At 43.1% G+C, this 20,885-nt stretch overlaps 1 protein-coding gene across 1 annotated transcript; it reads right to left on the bottom strand.

Moving 5' to 3' along the window:
* Positions 1–355: 355 nt before the first annotated feature.
* EHHADH (enoyl-CoA, hydratase/3-hydroxyacyl CoA dehydrogenase) lies at positions 356–18,826 on the bottom strand (the record flags this gene model as incomplete). Its single annotated transcript, XM_009878110.1, has 6 exons — positions 356–1,626; positions 9,176–9,502; positions 15,659–15,763; positions 16,070–16,181; positions 17,797–17,969; positions 18,723–18,826. Coding segments are annotated over 6 exons (2,092 nt in total), but the record flags the coding sequence as incomplete, so codon positions are not given.
* Positions 18,827–20,885: the final 2,059 nt, after the last annotated feature.

The raw sequence follows: 20,885 nt of genomic DNA, 5'->3' as shown, positions 1-20,885 counted from the left end.
TCGTGGTCACCTCTCTCTTGCCTCCCACCATGACTTGCTTCCTGGGCTGTGGATGATGCTCCCTCCCTTCAATAAAGACAGGCTGGAAGAGATGTAGAGCTGTGAAGACCTGAAGACAGAGCACAGTGAGACAGGCCTTTACACAGCAATGTGCAAAGAAGGTGGGTGAGGCTGGTGCTGAGAAGGAAGGGTGGGTGATGGCAGTAGTTACCTGCAGCATTGGCCTAAGTTACTTTCTGCAAAGGCCCTGGAAGGTCAATGAGCCTGTAGCACTTTGGGTTTGATTGTAAAAGACAGTGCAATTACAGCACCTGTTTAATGAGATCAGCCGCCACCGAAGCAGGCATCAGTGAAATCACAGCTTGTTGCTCTGCCGGCTAAGGTAGGACATCCATTCTTTGAGGGGAGGGTTCCCCATAGCTACCAGCTTTTTCAGAAAGGCGCTAGGCCGTAGCTCAGGAACATCAGGGTGAGCCTCGGAATATTTCTGCAGTTTAGCCAGAATGTGAGGCAGCCCAACAGTGGAAGCATAGAACATGGGGCCACCCCTGTGCTTTGGCCACCCATAGCCATTGATATAAATTACATCCAGGTGTTCTGGGCCTGACGCTATTCCCTCAGCCAAGATGCCAAACCCTTCATTGATGAGGGAGAACAAACACCGTTCCAGGATTTCCTCCTGGTCTATAAAGCGGGTCTTGATGCGATGAGTGTCTCTGTACTGGGACAGAAAGTTGTGAAGCCACGGATCTGGCCTGGCTGTCCTGCCCCCAGCCTTCTCATACTGATACCAGCCTTTTCCAGTTTTCTGGCCAAACCTGCCATTCTCACACAGAAGATCAGGCAGTGGGCTGTAGCGATGGCCATGCCGCTGGCGGGCAGGTGTTCCTGGCGGTAGTGAGGCCCCAGTGAGGCCCTGGCCCTTTCGAGACCTCCAGCCTACATCCAGCCCAGCAAGGTCAGACATTTGGAAAGGTCCTATCTTAAACCCAAAATCTTCAAGAACCTGATCTACTGCTTCTGGTCTGCTTCCTTCCTCTAAAAGGAAAACTGCCTGTTGTACGTATGGAAACATCATTCGATTCCCAACAAACCCAAAACAATTCCCTACCACCACTCCAACTTTTTTCAGCGCTTTGGCTAGCTGCATAGCGGTGGCAATGGCAGTGGGGGATGTGTGACAGCCATAGATGATTTCTAACAGCCTCATCACATGAGCAGGGGAGAAAAAGTGCGTGCCAATGACCTGCTGTGGGCGGCTCGTGGCAGAAGCTATTTCATCAATGTTCAGGGCTGATGTGTTTGTACATAGTAAGGCACCTGGCTTGCAGATTCTCGACAGCTTGTGGAATATTTCCTTCTTGAGTGCCATGTTCTCAAACACAGCCTCAATGACTAGATCTACATCACGCAACACATCAAAGTCCACAGTGAACTGGAGGCGTGCAGGGTTATGGAAATCCAGATTTTGGGCCCCCTTCCCCATTTTCATAGCCTCACGTTCCAAAAGGAGCATCACAGCTTTTCTTCCTGTGTTCAGATACTCCAGATCTTGCTCCAGGGCTACCACAGGTATGCTGGCCTTTACCAGAGAAGTTACAATCCCTCGGCCCATTGTTCCCAGCCCTAGGGATAAAAGTGAGAGTCAGAGGTCAGATAGATCAGAATACAAAATGTTGCAATTAATCAGTTGACAGTAACATTTCTTTTGTATTTCCAGGATAAAGAGTGAAAGCCTATGCAAAATGAGTGGTGCACAGATACAAAAAAATAACTGAAGACTGAGAAAAAGGACAATGAATTATGTTTCAGTGAGTCTGCATGCTTGAAAAGCAGTAGCATAGAGGCAAATTAATGTCCTCTCAAGCTTACAAAATTCCAGTGGGATTCACTCCAGTGTGCACAGACCATGTGATTCATGTCTTCTCCTGTAAAGTTTTATACCTATGGAAACCAGCATCACTTAAGAGAACCTATCCAAGTCTTCTAACACAGGCCATTCCTAATTTCTGAAGATTCTTGAAGACAGTCTTCCTTGTCCAACCACAGAGTTAAAGCACTTGCCCATAATTCCTCTAACTGAGCAGCTATTCAAGTTGTATTTTTTTTCCAAGATCCATAAATGCACTACTACCAGCTCATATCCCCAGGAATACCAGTGCAGAGATTACTGGCTTGATCCTTTCCCTCCTTCTGAGCCCTTCCACCAGCTCTGCCCTCTATGATATTAAATTAAGCTGTACACTTACAATTGCCTGTGATATATAACCCATGCTATTTATCCTGCTCTCTCATGATGGAGGCTTACAAACTAGTAAGGGAAGGCCAGCACAATTTTACCAGCTTTATAAGTGCGAAGCATGTGAACGGAAGGATTATTAATGTCACAAATAAAGTACCAACCAGACAAAGAACAGGTTTGTTATAATTCTGTAAAAATGGATTTTTTAATCCCAGGTTTACAAATGAAAGTCAGCTAAACAAATAAACAGAAACAAGGGGATTAAAAAATTTGTTTAAAGCAGCTTTATAAAGAAGAGCTGAAATTATGTCATCATTTAAAAAAGTTCCAATAACCAAGGTCAAACAAGGTAGTATGTTTTTCCTGCAAGCTACACGCTCTTGGTTTAGTTCTGTCCACCTTCAGCTTGTGTACACTCAAGGCATTTAAAACATTCCCTGCTTAGCCACAAGAAGACAGATTTTACAGGCATCACTATCTCCTTCTATGACAAGGTGACCTGCTTGGTGGATGAGGGAAAGGCTGTGGATGTTGTTTACCTGGACTTCAGCAAAGCCTTCAAAACTGCTCCCTACAGCATTCTCGTGAAAAAAAAAAAGGGTGCCCAAGGCTTAGATGGGTGTACAGCCTGCTGGATCAAACAGTGGTTGGGCGGCAGAGCCCAAAAAGTGGTGGTGAATGGAGTTAAATCCAGTTGGTGGCAGGTCACAAATGGTGTTCCCCAGGGCTCAGTGTTGGGGCCAGTTCTGTTTAATAGCTTTATGAATGATCTCAACAAGGAAATTGAGAGCACTCTCAGTAAGTTTGCAGATGACACCAAGTTCGGTGGGAGTGTTGACCTACTTGAGGGTAGGAAGACTCTTCAGAGGTACCTGAATGGGCTGGATCAGTGGGCTCAGGCCAGTTGTATGAGGTTCAACAACGCCAAGTGCCAGGTCCTGCACTTGGGTCACAACAAGCCCAGGCAACACTAACAGCTTGGGGAGGAGTGGCTGTAAAGTTGCCAGGCAGAAAGGGACCTGAGGATGTTGACAGACAGTCAGCTGAACATGAGCCAGCAGTGTGCCCAGGGTGACACGGCATCCTGGCCTGGATCAGGAATAATCTGGCCAGCAGGACTAGGGAAGAAATTGTCCCACTGTACTCGGCACTGGTGAGGCTGCACCTTGAGTACTGTGTTCAGTTTTGGGTGTCGCAGCAAAAGAAAGACATTGAGGTGCTGGAGCATGTCCAGAGAAGGGCAATGAAGCTGGTGAAGGGTCTAGAGAACAAGTCATATGAAAAGTGGCTGAGGGATTTGGGGTTCTTTAGTCTGAAGAAAAGGAGGCTGAGTTAGAGACCTTACCGCTGTCTACAACTACCTGAAAGGAGGTTGTAGAGACGTGGGTGTCAGGTGCTCAGGGATGTGGTTTAGAAGTGGGCCTGACAGAGTTAGATAATGGTTGAAGTTGACGATATTAAAGGTCTTTTCCAACCAAAACGATTCTATGATTCTATCATCTGGCAGCCTGCTTATAAACCATTACACTCCCAAGCAAATGCTGAAGTTCCTGTTTAGGGAATTGCATTTGCTACTTCAGAATGAAGTACTACTAAAAGCTAATCTGAAAATAAAACTAGAATAATATGCATCAGTTCTTACTATTTCAGTGTCCATGGTTTGCTGACTAAAAAAACCTAAACACGGATAGCTTCTCTCACTGTACTCAGAATGCAGAGGCTTTCATGTGGTAGCAGGTACTGTTAGAGGCATTTTTTTTCCCTGTCTTTCATGAGCTACATGAACTGCTTTCTTATCGGTCAGTGCGGCAGGGTATTCGCTACCTCATGCACACCCTTCAAGCCCAGCCCCATCTTTAAGGCTCTCTTTAGACATCAAGCTAAAGTGTCTGCAGTTCAACATGGCTCCCTCTTGAAGTCTTTTCCTTTCCAGGATGGAGAGATGGGGGTTCTCCCTAGAATTTCCAAGTCATACTAAAGAAATAGCACACACATCCTGGGCCTTATTAACTCCTCTTCCTCTCACCTTCAGTCTCATGACTGAAATCTTAGCAGTCCTCTCACAATAGGAACACACCGCCTCGTCCTAAATTAACAAGCTCTCTCCTGAGCAGAGGTTCTCCAGCTGCCTTTTCAGGGGAAGTTCTGCCATGGTGTTAGCTGATTCCCGTTTGCTTTTGTCCACATGTACAATGAGTCCTCCCATGTAGGTTTTAGCCATCCCATGACAGACAGGCATACATGCTCGTAGTACTTCACTTCCTAGGCCATGGGAATAGGCTTATAGATAAGATATGAGCTTGCCAAGCTTGTTTCTGACCTAGAAAAGCTGTCTCTCAACTTACTACATCACTCTTCACAGAAATGATGTTTAATGAAGCTGGCAGGGAGAGTAATGAAAGCCCCAAGGGTTTTGTTACATTAGAGCTTGCACAGCATGACTCCCCTGGAAATATTTTCTAAAATCAGGCTATAAAACTAAGGAGAGATTTGGCTATCTGGCAGGGAAAGAAGCATGTCTGAGGACTCCCTTTTTCAATTTTATAAACCCAAGTCATCTCGGGAAGAATATATCAGAGCAGAAAAAAATGGTAGGGAATCATTGGGCCTTACATGTGTAGAACACTGCAGACCAAAAAGAAAGGGAAATGTTGCATGCTCAGCTGAGATTACACAGACCAAAACATGGTTAGGAAGTACTCCAGAATTTCTACTGTATGGTCCATTTTCTTCCTCAATAGTGCTCTCACTTCTCCCAAACCATGAAAAAAACCTAGATTCTCATTTTCCACAGAGGGGACAGTTTTCGGAGCTGTGATACTGTCTTTCATGCCTAAAGCATATCTTTCAAAAGAAGATTTAAATCTGCTTCAGGAAAAAGAACAGTGTCTAGCCATCTTGCTTCTGGTGTTTTGTTGTGCAATGTGGCTTTTACATATAAATAAAACCACACTTGAACCCATGTAATTTCAGGCCAAATATGGATATGACAAATCCATTTGCTGGGCAAGCTGAGTGAATAATGACTGTTAATTATTGATCTGTCACATGAGGTACTTAGAATATGAAAAATCATGCAAAATTAATTGAAGGACTTTAAAACCAAATTCAAAACAAATGAACTCAAAATATGTACGAAGCAACTCATGTACAGTCACATACACTAGAGAAATACAGATCAGTGGAAAATATTCTGAACTATAATGAATATTTGGATTTTAAAATGCCAAGCAATGGAAAAAATATGCAAAGGCTGTTCCAGTTTTTCTGTTAAAAAAACAATGAGCAATTGTTGTTGCTGGTGGTGGACTGCTGCAGCCTGGAGTTGCTTCTTTCTCTGTTTCAGGACATTAATTTCAAGCAGAAATAATGTGATACTCCAGGCAACCAGGGAGGTACAGGAAAACTGTAGATGGGACAGAGAAGAACTCTTTTTCTGGGTGATAAGGAACCTGAGAAAGTGGAAAGACATGGGAGCCAGGAGTTCCAAACAAGCAGAAGCAAATGAAATAGGTGACACTGCATGTGGCTGAAGACAGCCAAGGATAGCTAGGCCAAGAGCAGGAGGGATCCCATACAGCTGGGTGTTACCTGCTACTGGGTACTATGCTGGATCACCTAGGTAAACTCAGTACTTACAAGGATGAGCAGCACTATTTTAAAAGGTGTCAGCCCCTCAAAAATCATCTCTTAAGATTTCTGGTGCTGCCAGAATGTGCTTAAGATCAAGAACGTGAAATTATGAGGTACTGTACAGCACAGTACTGGCTTTTTGTTTTAACAGCCTGAAAGATAAAAAACAATTTTGTTGGCATGTTCTATGTCTGTCTCTAACAGACTTGCAATTTTACTGATATCAAAAGGCAAAATTTGAGGAAAACTTATTTTCTTTTCCTATAGGAAGAAGAAAAAGCACAGTGGCAGAAGGAAATGATGGAGAGCAGTGACACCTAATTTGTTGTGGGATTCAGAGTTAAAAGGACGTGATCAATAACCTCTAAAACAGATGTCACTTAAAGTATAACATGAACAACTAGCATAAACAAAGCAAGCTATAACTGTGGGCTATGGGGGCTGTAGTGATGGAAACAGTGATTCAGAAAAGGCATGAAGAGCCGTGGTAAGTGTAAAGGCTCTGAGTTCACTGATAAGCTTTAATGACCCTGATCAGCTACACCTGAAGTCTTCACCCACATGCACTGCCCATGGGCCTCAGAGCCCCATTTAAGCTCAGATCTGCACCTTCAGTCTTTTCCTGTGCTATGTTAGAGGAGTTCTGGTGTCCTTCCGTGGCTGTACCAGGCTACGGACACTGTTGATTCAGACCTCAGCCTGTAGACTGGCTTCCCAACTTTACCTTGAACCTGCATCACCACGTGAACTTTGCTTCATCATTTGTACTTCTAAGTAGATCCTGGCCATGATCCCTCCATCTGCTCTGCTTGCCTTGCTCAGGTATTGTAAATAATGGCTACAGCAGTGGGTTGTGCTGCCATCCAGAGGGAGAAATGTGTTGATAGGAACTTCAGGAAGTTCTCCAAGTGGAAGTGCAAAGTCCTGCAGCTGGGGAGGAGCAGTACTATACACCAGTACATGCTGGGTGCTGACTGGCTAGAGAGGAGCTCTGCAGAAAAGGATCTGGGGGTCCTGGTGGACACCTAGTTGGGTGTGAAGAGCAATATGCCCTTGTGGCAAAGGAGACTAATGGTGTACTGGGCTGCATTAGGAGGAGTCTTGTTGGCAGGCTGAAGGAGGCAATCCTTCGCCTTTCCTCAGCCCTCTAAGGCCATACCTGGAGCACTGTGTCAAGTTTCAGGTTCCCCATTATAAGAGTGATATGGAGCTACTGGAGTGAGTTCAGTGAAAGGCCAAGGGACTGGAGCATGTCTCAGGAGGAAAGGTTGAGAGAGTTGTGACTCTAGCCTAGAGAAGGCTAGGGAGGATCTCAAGGTATATAAATACCTAAGGGGAAGGTGTAAAGAAGATGGAGACAGGCTTTTCAGTGGCCCCCAGTAAGAGGATCAGAGGCAATGAGCACAAACTGAAATATGGAAGGTTCCATCTGAACATAAGAAACCACTTTTTCTTTTTTTTTTTCTTTTTTTTTTTTTTTTTACTGTTGGAGTGACTGAGCACTTGCCCAGAGAGGTTGTAGAGTCTCCATCCTTGGAGATATTCCTAAGCAACTGGCTTTTGGTGGCTCCATTTGAGCAGGGGGGTTGGACAAGGTGACATTCAGAGATGCCTTCCAGCCTCAAAGATTCTGTGGTTCTGTACACCCAGAAGATGTTACTGCTCCCTGTCCCTGGGGTGTAGCTGCTCGCTGCCAGTAGATAATTAACAGGATGTGCTGAACATGGCTAATATGAAAGTTGGCTGTTACCTTAAGCATACTAAGTAGGATCAAGGAAGAAACATCTTAGTACTTGTCTTAGCATAATTACTCCTGGAATACTGTTACCAAGGCAAACTCCTCCTTTATCCTGACTTGGTCTGGGGCTCCTGAGGACAGCCTCCAGCAGTAGAGACAGAGGCAAGGAAGGCATTCAGCAACTCTGCCTTGTCTGTATCCTCTGTCACCAGGGCACGCACCTCATTCAGCAGTGGGCCTACCTTGCCTCTAGTTCTTAGTTCCCTGGTTAACCATAGTAAGTAGATCAGATCTAAACATCTCTTCCAGCTTAACTGTCATTGTGATTGGGACTTTACAAATATATTATTCTGGCATGTTTTATCAGTACATAGCAACAAATGCCCGTTCTAGTCACCTGATCATTCCTAGAGAATTACAACACAAGCTTTTTGTGCCAAAGCTCACGTTGCAGAACTGACCTGTCTGGGATTGAATGTGTCCAAAGTACTGTGCTCCTTAAGTCACATGATCATAGAATCATAGAATGGCATAGGTTGGAAGGGACCTTAGAGATCATCGAGTCCAACCTCCCTGTCATGGGCAGGGATGCCACCTCTTGACTAGACCTGGCAACACATGGGGACCGAGCGGGAATCGAACCTGTGGCCTCGGTGTTGATCCTTGTTGCCAACCCTCAAACCGCTGAGCTAACCAGCCCCCTGATAAACCCATACGTCTTTACCTGAATGCTAAGAGCCATGGATCTTCTTCACAAGATTTGCCAACCAATGCTTAAAAATCATTTTCATTAAAAATATGGCATGGCAGGTAATGAAGAGAAGGGAACTTTCAAAAAAAAAAAAAAAGTGTCTATGACTTGAAATGAGCTTTCAGCAAGCTTATATTGCAGAGCACAAGAAGCCTGAGAAGTACTCAGGAAAAAGCAGTGTTGGTCTGGTGAGCTTTATCTGAAACAGAATGGATGTTTTCCAAGTGCTCCATTACTTGTCTAACCATTTTTTGAGTGCTACTATCAACAGACAGAGCTGAAAGATACTTTTTAAAAAAAATCTCAGCGGTGCATCAAACGTTTTATTTAAATTGCTCTTAAAAAATTAATGAAGGCATTATCTTGCTGGGCTACAAAATGGCAGGAGTGGATCCCAGTGAGATGAAATCTTCTTAAAATACAGCTGTCAAAACATTTTTGTATTAATGTATCCCTGAGTGACTCTGTGCATATGCACTTGCAGTACAGAACTAGACCAGGAGGAGGAGAATTTCATGCAAACCTGCTTATAATGTGGAACAAAGGAGGACTCACCACAGCAGTATTTAAAATGGAGCAGCCTGCTTATGGTTCACAGATGAAGCTGCCTCTGAAGTGAGAGGAAGGTATTCTTCCAAACAAAGAGGCGGCATCAAGAAACAATCTAGTGGGATGTGACTTGACATCCAAATTTCTGAGCTTACTGATGCCATGACAATGTCCCTCCTTGCACATCACCTATCTGTGTGGAGTATTTTGCCTGGGATGGGTTCCAGTGACTTTGAGTGACTGCTCTTTTTCATTCCCTTACCTATCACAGCTGCTTTGTAGATGGGCTGTGGGGAAGCACTTCTCCATGAAGCTCCATTGGGTGTTGTCCACTTCTGCACTGCTCTCTCTGCGAAGAAAGCATACTGCAGTGCTTGGGCTAGGAAGTTAAACAGCTCTTGCTCCTTTCGGACGCCATCTGCAAAGGGCAACTCTGTGGCGGCTTTGACTGCCTGGAAGCACAGCTCTGGAGCCAGGCACCCACGGGCCTGTTTCTTCACCTTCACAAGAGCTTCGCTGAGAAATGCTTCCATGTTGGGCAATTTTGGAACTGGCCTCAGACTGAGCCTCCGGGGTCCCAATGGCTGGCCTAGGGGTAGAAAAACAGAGTTACAGAACAAAGCATCCACAGCCAGAAGACTACAGATTTTCACCCCTTTCTACACAGACTGGGAATGCAGTCTACCTCTTCTCTTAAGCTCACTGCATCAGGGCTTGCATGGCACAGTGATCTGGGTCTAAAACTAGCATGTCTGACATTTCTCTTTACCTTTCTGTTTGCTCTGACAATCACAATTTTTCAAGTCTCTTCTCAGACTTCAAAAACTAGGTTTCTGTTTCAAAGATGTAATTTTCTCTTTCATTTTCTAATCTACACAGAGTACCTTTACTTCTCCATTTCTCTTACTCTGCAGTCCCAGTTGCCACATTCATGTGGCTCTTTCTATAAGCTTCAGTACTAAAGTTTCCCTCAAGTATTGTTTAGTACTCAGTGTCTAATTGATTTTGCTAGCCAGATGCATTGCAGCCAGGGTCCTCTCCGAGGCATTTACAAGAGAGACTGTGAAACAAACCCTGACTTCAGTTCTTCCCTGACAGCAGGAGTCTTCCTGTTCACTTTGGGATGAACCAAGAGGATGGCTCAAGCAGCGTGAGTTGGGGAGCAAATGAATAATGAGAGAGTTCATGCTCCTGTGTCAGCAAGGGGTGAATCAAGCAGCCGCACAAACACACGAGACTCATTACAGATAGAGGTTGCTATGGTGATACCTAGAAAGGATTTTAATTGAGAGAAGATAGTTACATTTCAGATGCCAAAATCCTCTCCATTCTCTTCAGAAGTACAAACCTCCGTGCCTGTTAGGAGATCTCTGATCTGTCCATACACAGGCTGTTCCTATGCTCCTAATGGCAGTTTGCCTCAGTAAAGACCGTGGAGGAACAAGATCAGAAATTCAGGATATATCTCCTTAACATACCAACATTTTCACAAAGACTCTTTTGTCATCATATCCACGTCCAGACTGTCAACGCTGTAGCAATGTTACTGCACTGCCTGCTGCAGTGCTGTTGCCAGAAGCACCCAGGACAGCCACCAAAAGCAGGATAGTGGGTGGGCCCACTTTAATGAGAACTTTATACTGAGAAGCTCTCTAGTGTACAGTCTCATTGCCTGAGCTTCTCTTATATGAGCTCTGCCACAGGAGCACACTTCCTTCAAAGGTGGCATATTGCATCCAGCTCCCCATTTTCTTCCTGTTGTCCAAGTGAGGAAAGTGCCAGTGCACCAGCAGAAGATTCAGGAGCAGGAAATCATACACAGGATGCTGAAGAGCAGGAATAATGAGCACTGCAGTCACGGTTGCCCAAAGAAAAGGTTCGGACTCTAGCTGCTCCTCCAAAGCTGAGCAATGTTTAAGACAAACAGAAATATGAGTTTCCAGGATAAGACACTGATTTTTTTTTTGAAATAAGGGACTTCAGATCTCAGGCTTTTTAATTAACCCTTTTAGAGAACACAAAAAATGAACATCAATTGTGCACGTGGCTTCCCTTGTAATCAGAGTTCATAAAAATGGTATTTTCACACTGACAGGGAACGTTGTTTGTACCTGCCACTACTGCAGGATTTAGTTAGGATAATGTTCCTTTATTTTGGAATCCTTTGCTTTTCCCCCAAATGTGTTTTTAACCCAGAAATGCTCTTGATCCACAGTCCTTTATTTAGGACTTAAACAGTGGGTTTCATTTCATCACAAGAGGAAACCTCAGGTTTGTCCCAGAAAGCAGATGTGACGGCTGGAAGGCCACTTAAGACTAAGCAGATCAAGGTATTTCATGTGACATCTCTGAAGCGGAAAGGACTGGTAAGAAAGGAATACTACCGGGAGCCTTTAAGTTTGGTCTTCAGATAGTAAATAGTAAATGTAAGCACAAATACTGATGGGGAACATGAGAAAGTTCCTCAGAGTAAAATGAAAAATAACTCTCATCAGGGTCCTGTAATAAACCCCTTACAGAGCTGTAACCTAAACAGGTTTTGCAAAGTATTTCTACAGCATCTCCATGCAGTGTCTTTGCTTCTGCAATGCTAATAAGAATCAAGGGTATATTTACGAACAGGAAAAAATGATCTGAATCTAAACCTGGGAAGAAGAGATCAGTGTGGGACACCCACGGCTTAATTTCTGAAATCAAAGCAGCAGGAACACGAACAGTATCAGACATCAGTGCTGCAGGGAGAAGCACCATCCGTGCACACGAGCTAGCACAGATACCTGCTTTGTTTTTCTACTGTTTGTAGTTCAGGTGCCACAAAGGACAGATCAAGTCTACAAATCTTACACCAGCAAAAGCAACATAAAAGTATGCAGCATTAAATATTGTGCTGTTTAAAGAAAAAAATAATCATCCCAAAATTGCAAACCCTTGGGATATTACAAGACTCCACATGCGAACGGCAAGGCTAGCCTAACAGTCTTCCTGGTGCAATGAACTGCCTGTGAATTTCTGAGAAACAAAGCGGCAACTGGACCCCTGCTCCTCCTCAGGCTTGCAGTGGTCTTGGGAATGCCAGAGACAAGTCCAGTTTATGTCAGACCTTTCTCAAACTCCACTTGTCAAAGGGACACTTCGCTAGCCCTTCTGCCTAAAGAAGGTGGCAGCCAGAATCGTGAGCCCTGGAGAGAAATCAAAATGTGTTTATATTGTACATCTTCCCAGAGACGATGCACTAAAGGCCCTTGCAACTGTAACTTGAAAGCCTTTCTCCAATGGCCTCCATTTAAAGCCCCCAATTACCTAACGGCAGCATCTGTTACTTCTTCGGGTTTTATGAGACTCGGGAGAAACACGTGCTTCCTCCACAGTTACTCCTAGTGGCTTACAGTCAGAAACTCCTAATCATCTTTCCATGCAGAGTTTAATTCCTGTGGGGCCTGAGCTGGTCTAAATTGAAAGGTCTATCTTTGGCTCTTTGGTGCAAGCCATTGATACTTTTGTGCTCTGAGGAGATGACAAAGGTCAATCAGCAGATGTGGTCAGGAAACAACGGGCGATTATGTACGAGGGGAGAGCTTCAAAGAAGTCTGTTGTGCAGAGCATCAGCAGCCATTTTCTCCTCCAGCTGAGGAAGACTACAGCATGCCAGGAAGAGTGTAAGCAGCAAGCTAGTGCCTGCCACAAGCAATTACAGCAATATTTCAATTTTGTGTTGCCATCAGGTGGACAAATTATGTAACGCAGGTTTGAATTAGTGCACTTAACTATGAGGCACACTTAATGAAATTACATTCTCCTTGTCTCCAAGGATTTAGTTCCTATCTACACCTTCTAAAACATGCCTTCAAAAGTGAAGATATTGTCTTTTGCCTTAAGACGAAGAACATATGCTTGCTTCTTATCTGCAATACATAATTACTGCTTTTCAATGAAAAATTTAATGTGGAATCAATAATTGCCTCTGTATAGTCCTACAAGCACTTATTCAGGACTGTTTCAGAATTCCTTTTGAAGGTGTTCATTAGGAATAATCCCCAAAAGTATATGGATGAAGATGCATTCCCAACATACCTGCCATGAAGGTAGCTCTGTTAACTGCATATTGAAACAATCATGAAGAATTCCTGCTTCAGTAAGGCCAGTCATTTGAGACTGATTTCTTGCCATGAGATAATGCAGCTCTGAAAAAGCTTTAGAAGGAAATTCCTGAACTGATCCTTTGAGACTTAATCTTACTGTACATCCTACCTAGGAACAGAATTTCTGTCAGTGACAAAAGCAGTTATTTAGCCAAACTGCTCTGTAAGAAGCCATCAGTTGTTAGCCTCATGTTTAAAAAAAAATAATAAAAAAAATCTCATCAGCAACAAAATGCTGCATGCCGTACAAAGACCGTGCAGTTCTGTGATGCCTTTTGGTTTTTTTTGTGGAACTCAGTCTCTGGTTTTGTTAAGATATCTGAAAAATGTTTACTGAAAACATAACTCAATGTGACCAAAAACCAGATCAGCTACACAAGCCTGTCATCTCTTTTGCAGCTATGGCTTAGTGTTTGATGTAGAGGAATAAAAGGGCTGGTTTGCCTTTGTATGGCAGGAGAATTACATTAAGTTTAGGCAAAGGCCAAAGCAAGGAATGAGAAAAAAGGAGCATATGGACTCTAGGTACCCCATTCTTTCAAATTATCAGGTTACTTGAGGCTAAACAGTGCATCATAACTTTTCACGGTTTTCTACAAGGTCTAAGGAGAAATTTTTCAAACAAAAGAAATAAAGATTAGCTGACTTGGCAATATTTTCACTGTTAAAACACATGCTGTAAATGCCAGTAAAGCTGTTGGGAAGAGTCTGAAAACATTTTTAAAGTCCTGTTGGAGCTGGTATATAGTGGTGATGTGCAATGTCTTCAGTGACATTCATTTTTACTGGCGTAGCTCAGACCAGCAATAAACAGAATGATTAATGATTAAGACTAGGACATACATCTAGCTAGGATCCTTGTATGCTTATATAATGCTCAAAAAAGTTTTTTCCTGGTAGTGAGAATTTCCAGTGAAAATGAAGCTACAGATTAGGAATATGCCAGAAGTGGACATGAGTTCCAGAAAGCAAGTTACGCCAAGGGATAGTGTGCTCAGTGATTGATTCCCGAGGTTCTCTTTTAAGGTCAAGATGACTTTCATAATTGTCAACCACTGTGCAACATCTGTCACTGAAGAAATAAGCTTACAAATACCTAAATTTCACCCAATTTCACTTAGCATTTGTTGAAAACCAGAATGCTGGCTGGTTTGCCAGTTCTAGCAATGTATCTGTTAGTCATTTTATGATACACTGCTACAGCCATCAGCGCTGGTATAGATCTTATGCAGGGCATCATTCAGAAGCCCTGAGGGTAACATGAAAGCAAACGCTGTTTGCTGGGTTAATTTGCCTAGAAAGTAGTAATATTGCACTGCTCTCCCAACAGATGGAGAAACCAAGTTCTTACTCAAAACAGACACAACTAGTGAACCGAAGTATCTTTGTTTTTTTATGAAACAATGGTGAAGTACATCACCCATCTTTTCTAAAGAATTACATTTAAATAGTCTGATTACATACAGGGAAAGAAAAGAGGACTGCTTACATCAAGAATTCTGCACTAGAAATGAAGTCCAAAGATACTGTAGGATGAATACAGTGAAAAGGGCATCTCTTAGAGCAAACATAGGTAGAAAAAGGTGTCTTCTTTGGCTCTTTGGTAAATCTCAAGTTTTAGGGAAGTACAAAAGACACTGATTTTCAAGAATAGCCCATTCATTGAACTATCTTAAAAAATGCTGCACTGTCACCTAGGATAAGACTTAAGACTGTTTCAACTTCTAGCCCAGGAGTGAAATCCTCCTACGGAGAAGAAAAGGCCTTGTTTGCAGTGAAGATAACTGCAGAAGCAAAAGCAGCTTGGAAACCCCAGCTTGGAAAAGTGTTGCCTATAAAGGCCATGTGACCAAAGCAGAAAGGGTTTTTTTGCTTCCTTGCATGCATCTTGTTTTGCCAGAGTTCCAGTTGAAATCCTGCTGGAAGCCAATAGTCTATTTCCAAAGGTACAAGGAGGTTAGCAGTGGAAAAATATTCTGCTTTCTTTCAAGGCAATGCTCTTTATGCTGCACAAGGAATGTTCCTCTTTGTGTGTGAACTCCGGTGAATCTGATTTTATCTCTAAGGTGGGGAAAAAATTCTCTCCACATCCCTCCCATCTCCACAGGCCATTTTCTTACACAACAGCTAAAGGATTAGGGACAGACTCACTTGCAGAGTCATGGATCATTAAGTTGGTCTGAGGATATGCCAGCCCCTTCACTAGAGGGAGAAAGTTATTTTTGATCAGCCATTATCAGCGGTGCAGCCAGAACACATGCAATACCAGCTGTGATCCAAAATTATATATGGAAAGAGCACATACTCCCCCAAACCAGTGGAGTGCAGCAACCCAGAGGAGCATGTGAGTTTGGATATATAATTAAGAAGCAGGAGGGCTTGATATCTATCTATTCTCACTCGAATGTCTACAGCTCTCCAGCATCTGAATTTTTTACTTCAGACAACAGAAAACAAATTCTGCAATTAAATCTATCTTATATGGATGCCAAAACTCAATGAATGGAGCACATAAATTGGAACAAACTGGTGAGCTTTGTTCTGACTCTCTCCAACCTTGAAACATCACCAATTATTTCTTGGCATTGCTACAATTCTTTCCTCACCAATCACTTTGTTTGCCAAGCGAATTCCTGCATCAACTGTGTTTTCTTGCACAACTTCATCAACCAAGCCCAGCTTCAGTGCTTCACTTGCTGGAATGTGTTTTCCTGTGATAAAAAGAGAAATAAGGTAACTATGGTGGGGCATGATAGGCAATTTCCTTCTTTTCCATCTGATGAAGTGACTTTTGTGTAGCTGGCTTCAAACACAAAACATTTTCTTTACCAGGTAGATAAAGTACGCTTCCAATTACATGCCTCAAAAGCCAGAGTGTTCCTTTCTTAGCCCATCATTAGTGGAAGCAGGCTGAATTTCAACCCGAGCAGCTACACAGGTAAAAGAAATTCATGTTTCTTAGACCAAGCTGGTGGTGTGACTCAATGTCATGTATTGGATAAGGCACAGTATGTCACCTGTAGTGATGAGATCCAGAGCAGCTGGTACCCCAATCAGTCTGGGTAGTCGCTGAGTACCTTCAGCACCTGGAAGTAACCCAATGGTGACCTCTGGTAAGCCTAACCATGCCTAAAACAAAGTCAAATTCAACAACAAATCTGATTAGAAAGAGAGATCATTAAAAACTGAGTTGTTACCAAATGCTGGAGTACACTCTGTGACTTACCTGTTACCTCCCTACTCTAATTCTTGGAAGTTTAATAAAGGAAAATTGACAGTGAACTCTTCCCTAATCTTCCTTCAGATGTGTTTCCCTTAAACGGCTCTTGGTGCCCTTGACATTTAGCAGGGTTATGGCAGAGAAGCCAGGGGCTTCTTGTTTTCTCTTCTCTTAAAAATCTATCTAGATTTTGTTGCTTCATGTACAAAAAAAAAATTGTTTGCACGTTTCACATTGAGCTCCTGGGAGATCGGGAGTCACTGTAGGATCGCTACTTATAGCGCACACCTTAGGTGGCATTATAGGGTGATTTAGAATAGCTCTTTATGCTGTTACAGCAACCAACATGGTCATGGAGGAACAATGATTCACGCTGCAAAAGTGAGGGGTTAGCCCTATCACTGAAGAGTCTCTATAAGGAGACCAGGCTCTGCTAAAAGGTCGTTCATCATTCTTGAATCTTGAAAGAGGGGACTCAAGAAAAAACAAACTACTAATCACTCCTGAAAAGACTCTTAAAGCTGTATTTTGGTCAGAGTGCTCCTTGAGGACCCAGAGCTCATGGGGAATTAAATCATAAATGCTCCATGCTAGCTGAGTTTCACCTACCTATTGAAACTAGGCCACTAGCAGAAAGAAATGCAAAATTCAGAGTGCTGGGGGGAAAAAATAAAGTAAGAGTAAGTCACACTGCACGAGCCAGTAAGATAAAGCCATCTACATCAGTATATAGATGTGTGGGCTGAAAAAGGCAGGATGCAGGAACAACCACAAACCACGGCTGAAATGCAAAGAGTAGATTTTATTCTTGCTACCTAAGAATCTGAAGAATCTTTGCAGCAGCACCCAGATGAGGCACATAGGCAGCGATCACATGAGCAGCTTGACAACCAGCAGTATAGAGATCTCTCCTTGCTAGAAAGCATGTGGTATTTATCCCACTGCTTTGTTATGTTTTACTTGCTGCTGAGTTCCCACGACTCACACGACAGCTTTTCAGGGCAGGAATGTGAGAGATGCCCCCCGCATCTATCCCAGGCTTCTGTTTTCTAAGTGTGGGTGTGCTGCTTGTCGAGCACACAAGGCCAAGAAGTGATCTAGTGTGACGTGTGTGCTCTCCAACACCTCAGGTGCAAGTGGCTTGAGCGTACCTACAGGCCTCCTCGCCAATCTCCTGTTGTATTCCCTACAACAGAAAATGACTACTGATACGTAGGGCAAATCAATACTCAGTTACTGAAGTTTCTATGCAGACATTCTATTAGCTACAAATCAATTTTATATTTAGAAATTACTTGAAACTAGTAATTTAGTAAGACTTATGAAAGCATGTCAATAGTGGTGGTTTAGGCAAAGAATGTCTGAGCACACAGACTTCTATCCTGTAGCTGTAAAGCCCCTCTTTTCTGGGAAGATGATCCCAGGAAAGACATGCTGTCCCACTGCTTTTCAGGAGCAGTCTTCCATGCCATCCATGGCCATATGCACACAGCTCCTGACACCTTCACCAGCCTCTCTAGTTACCTTCGCATGTGCAATCCGATAGTGACAGCCAAGTGCTACCTCCAGGCCTCCTCCCAAGGCAACGCCTTCAATGGCAGCTACCACAGGCTTCTTGGACCTTTCTATGAGATCGACGATGGGGCTCAAGGCAACACCACGTCTCTTCGGAGAAGAAAATCCTTGAATGTCAGCTCCTGAGGCAGCACAAAGAGATTTAGAGGAATTAGTGGGCAAGGTGGTAACGGAAGCAATCCTTCCCTCTGTGCCATTGAACATCGCTGCTCACAGATGATCAAGTCCTTGCAGAGTATGCTGCTGGCAGGGGACTGGTTAGCAGGAATCAAGCACTTTTGGGACCACCTTGGCTCATTTAGCATATTCAGAGAGCTCAGGGGAAGGCTAAGTCCAAAAATACATGGTAACTGCAATGACTGTGCAGTTATCAGGGAAATTTGCAGACATCCTTGGTGTAATAAACAGCTGAGCCTGGAATAAGGAAGTGCAGTTTACTACTAAGAAGCATTGTAGAGCTCTACACAAATTCCCTAGCTTTTCAGGTTTCTACAACTGCAGACGATCTCTTACTCAGCACTGCCCCACCCCAGGTATGTCCATATGCTGGACATATGGACCAGCTGATGGTCCAGAGATTGTATATAAACAAGGCTATGGAGGGTAAGGAGGCACAAGTACATTGGAGAGATGAGTGGTTGTCCCTCATTTCAGCATGAACAAACCAGCTTATTTCTGGCCTGGACAGTCCAGATTGTCATGTGCCCCATCTCAACTGTGGCATAGCAGAATAGAAAAATCCCATTGTCTTGTGGCCATTTCCAACCATATCAGGACTTTTATCAGCAGCGTTATGAGGCAGAGAATCTTAAGACATGGTGAGTGGAGAGGATTTCCTCTTTTTTTCAGGCTGTGTTTGATGAAAAATGTCTTACCTGCACTGAATTTCCCATTTTCTCCACAAATCATAACAGCTTTCACTGAAGGATCGGTATCTGCTCTCTTCAGCCCATCCTCTAGTGCCTGGAGAACTGTCAAACTGAAATAAATTAGAGATTCAGTGAGTAACAATCAACTACATTACCCCTCCATAGGTCTGTGTTTTATAAACATGAAATGTCCCAGTAAAAATAAGTTGTATGTCCAAGCAGATCTCTCCCAAAGCCTGTCTTCTGCCACAGCCTCTCCATTTGAATCCTTTCGTTAGTCTCCCTCCTACTTCAAAGGCAAACACCAAAATCCAACAAGCTTATGATTACTGACCTGTCATTCATTTCTTGGAGAGTCATCTTTTGGTTATGACATTGCTGTTTCCAAAGCAAGCAGCACAAGGAAATGTTCTTTTGAAAATGTCATTATGAATTAAACATTCAGATTTTCAGGAAAACAGTTTAGCATAATTTAAAAGTAATTAATGCCGAACCACTGACAATCTAAGAACTCTTTAAAAGGGAAAGGAGCTCCAGGGATAAAAAGCTATCTTTCAAATACCCGATGCAGAGTTGGTGCTGTGCTGATGATTATAATGCTTTCACCTTGTGAAATCTGTATATACTCCAGACTTAAACTTGTGTGGTATCCCGTCAAAGTGAATTTAGGCCTAAAACATAGAATGTCTGCTCTGAATGTCTCCTCTGAATGTAATTCTCAGACACAAGTAGTAAATGTAGTCAGCAAAGAATTAATGAAGAACTTCAAAACAGAACAGTAAAAGTATAAATATTATCTTTACAAACCAGATATTTAAAAAACTGACCTGACTGTATGCCCAATTTGCATTTGAAACTTAGAAGTTAGTTTATATATACATGTCTTTGTATGGGTGGATATGGAGAGTATAGCCTGTTTCAGAAGACACTGTCAATAAAATAGATAGTAGGTAAAAAAAGAAGCACTAACACTTAACAGAATCACAGAATATTAGGGGTTGGAAGGGACCTTAAAAGATCATCTTTGTTAATAGAAATATACACACAAATTGTGTGTATATATGATTTAGATACTACAATATATTCATATACACTACGTATGTAAGCATATACGTAGTTTGTGAGGGAGACTTTTCTGTGTGGATATGCCTCTGATTCAGAAAATCTGAGCCACGAGTAGTTGGAGGCTGGAGGAATACTCAAAGTTTAGGTATCATACATATTCACCCAGCTCTTTATAAATATGTCTTCTGTTCGCAGACATTCTCCAAAGCTTCACATGTAAACTTGGTAGCTGATGGAAAGGGAGCAGAGCTCTGATGCCCAGTGGAGAGGAGGCGAACGAATTAAAAAGAACTGATAGAAAGGCCTGAAGCATACTCAGTTTGTGCATGTTTTTCAATATATTTGAGAGCATTTAATCTAGAAAGGAAGCTTGCCATAAAGTAGATGAAAAATACATCCCTGTTCTTGTGTAATGCTTCTAGGTTTGTCCAGGGTGGGTGATCGCATATTTAGATAAGGCAACAGCCTGCAGCATTGAAGTGGAAATCCTTAGGCTGAAATGGAAAACCTGGGGAGCCCAAGAAGTTTCCTGCAAGCCAGCTGTGTGAACTCTTGCCAGTCAACCTCTTTATATTCCTCCTTCAAAATCAAGAGAAGCTATTAGCAAAGTCTGTTAATCAGGGCTGTTGGCTGAGGGGGGCTGTCTAGAGGAGTCTCCAGGATGGGAGTAAAGCCATGTGATACAGAAAGAGGAGTGGGAGCCCTGAGACCTGACAACCTGACAACCAGGGACAGAAAGAAGTGTTATTTCTGGAGAGAGAACAGCCGGTTACGTACCAGTTGCCTCATCCAAACATCAAAGGCAACCCTGAAGTCTGATGTTAGCAATGGTTCTGAAAGCGGAAACTTTAAATGAGAGCAATTTGGCCACGACAAAGAAAAACTATTAGGTGACTTGGTAGAGGTCTTCCCAGTGCATAGAGTTTCACGTAGCAGAATATGAAAGCCTTTTACAATTTCAATAAATGGTTTAATAATCTGTAGGGGAAAATGCCTTTTTATCTCACTCCCTTTGGAATATCAAGTGCTGTGGCTGCAGCTATTTCAGGAGGATCCATTGGCTGCACCTTAGAGGTCTGGTTTTCCATCAGAGGGGAGCTGGGC

This window comes from Apaloderma vittatum, unplaced genomic scaffold (genome assembly GCF_000703405.1).
Source record: "Apaloderma vittatum isolate BGI_N311 unplaced genomic scaffold, ASM70340v1 scaffold16941, whole genome shotgun sequence".
NCBI classification, from domain to species: domain Eukaryota; kingdom Metazoa; phylum Chordata; class Aves; order Trogoniformes; family Trogonidae; genus Apaloderma; species Apaloderma vittatum.
Note: the sequence above shows the minus strand (reverse complement) of the source record. Positions and strands in the feature narration are given on the sequence as shown.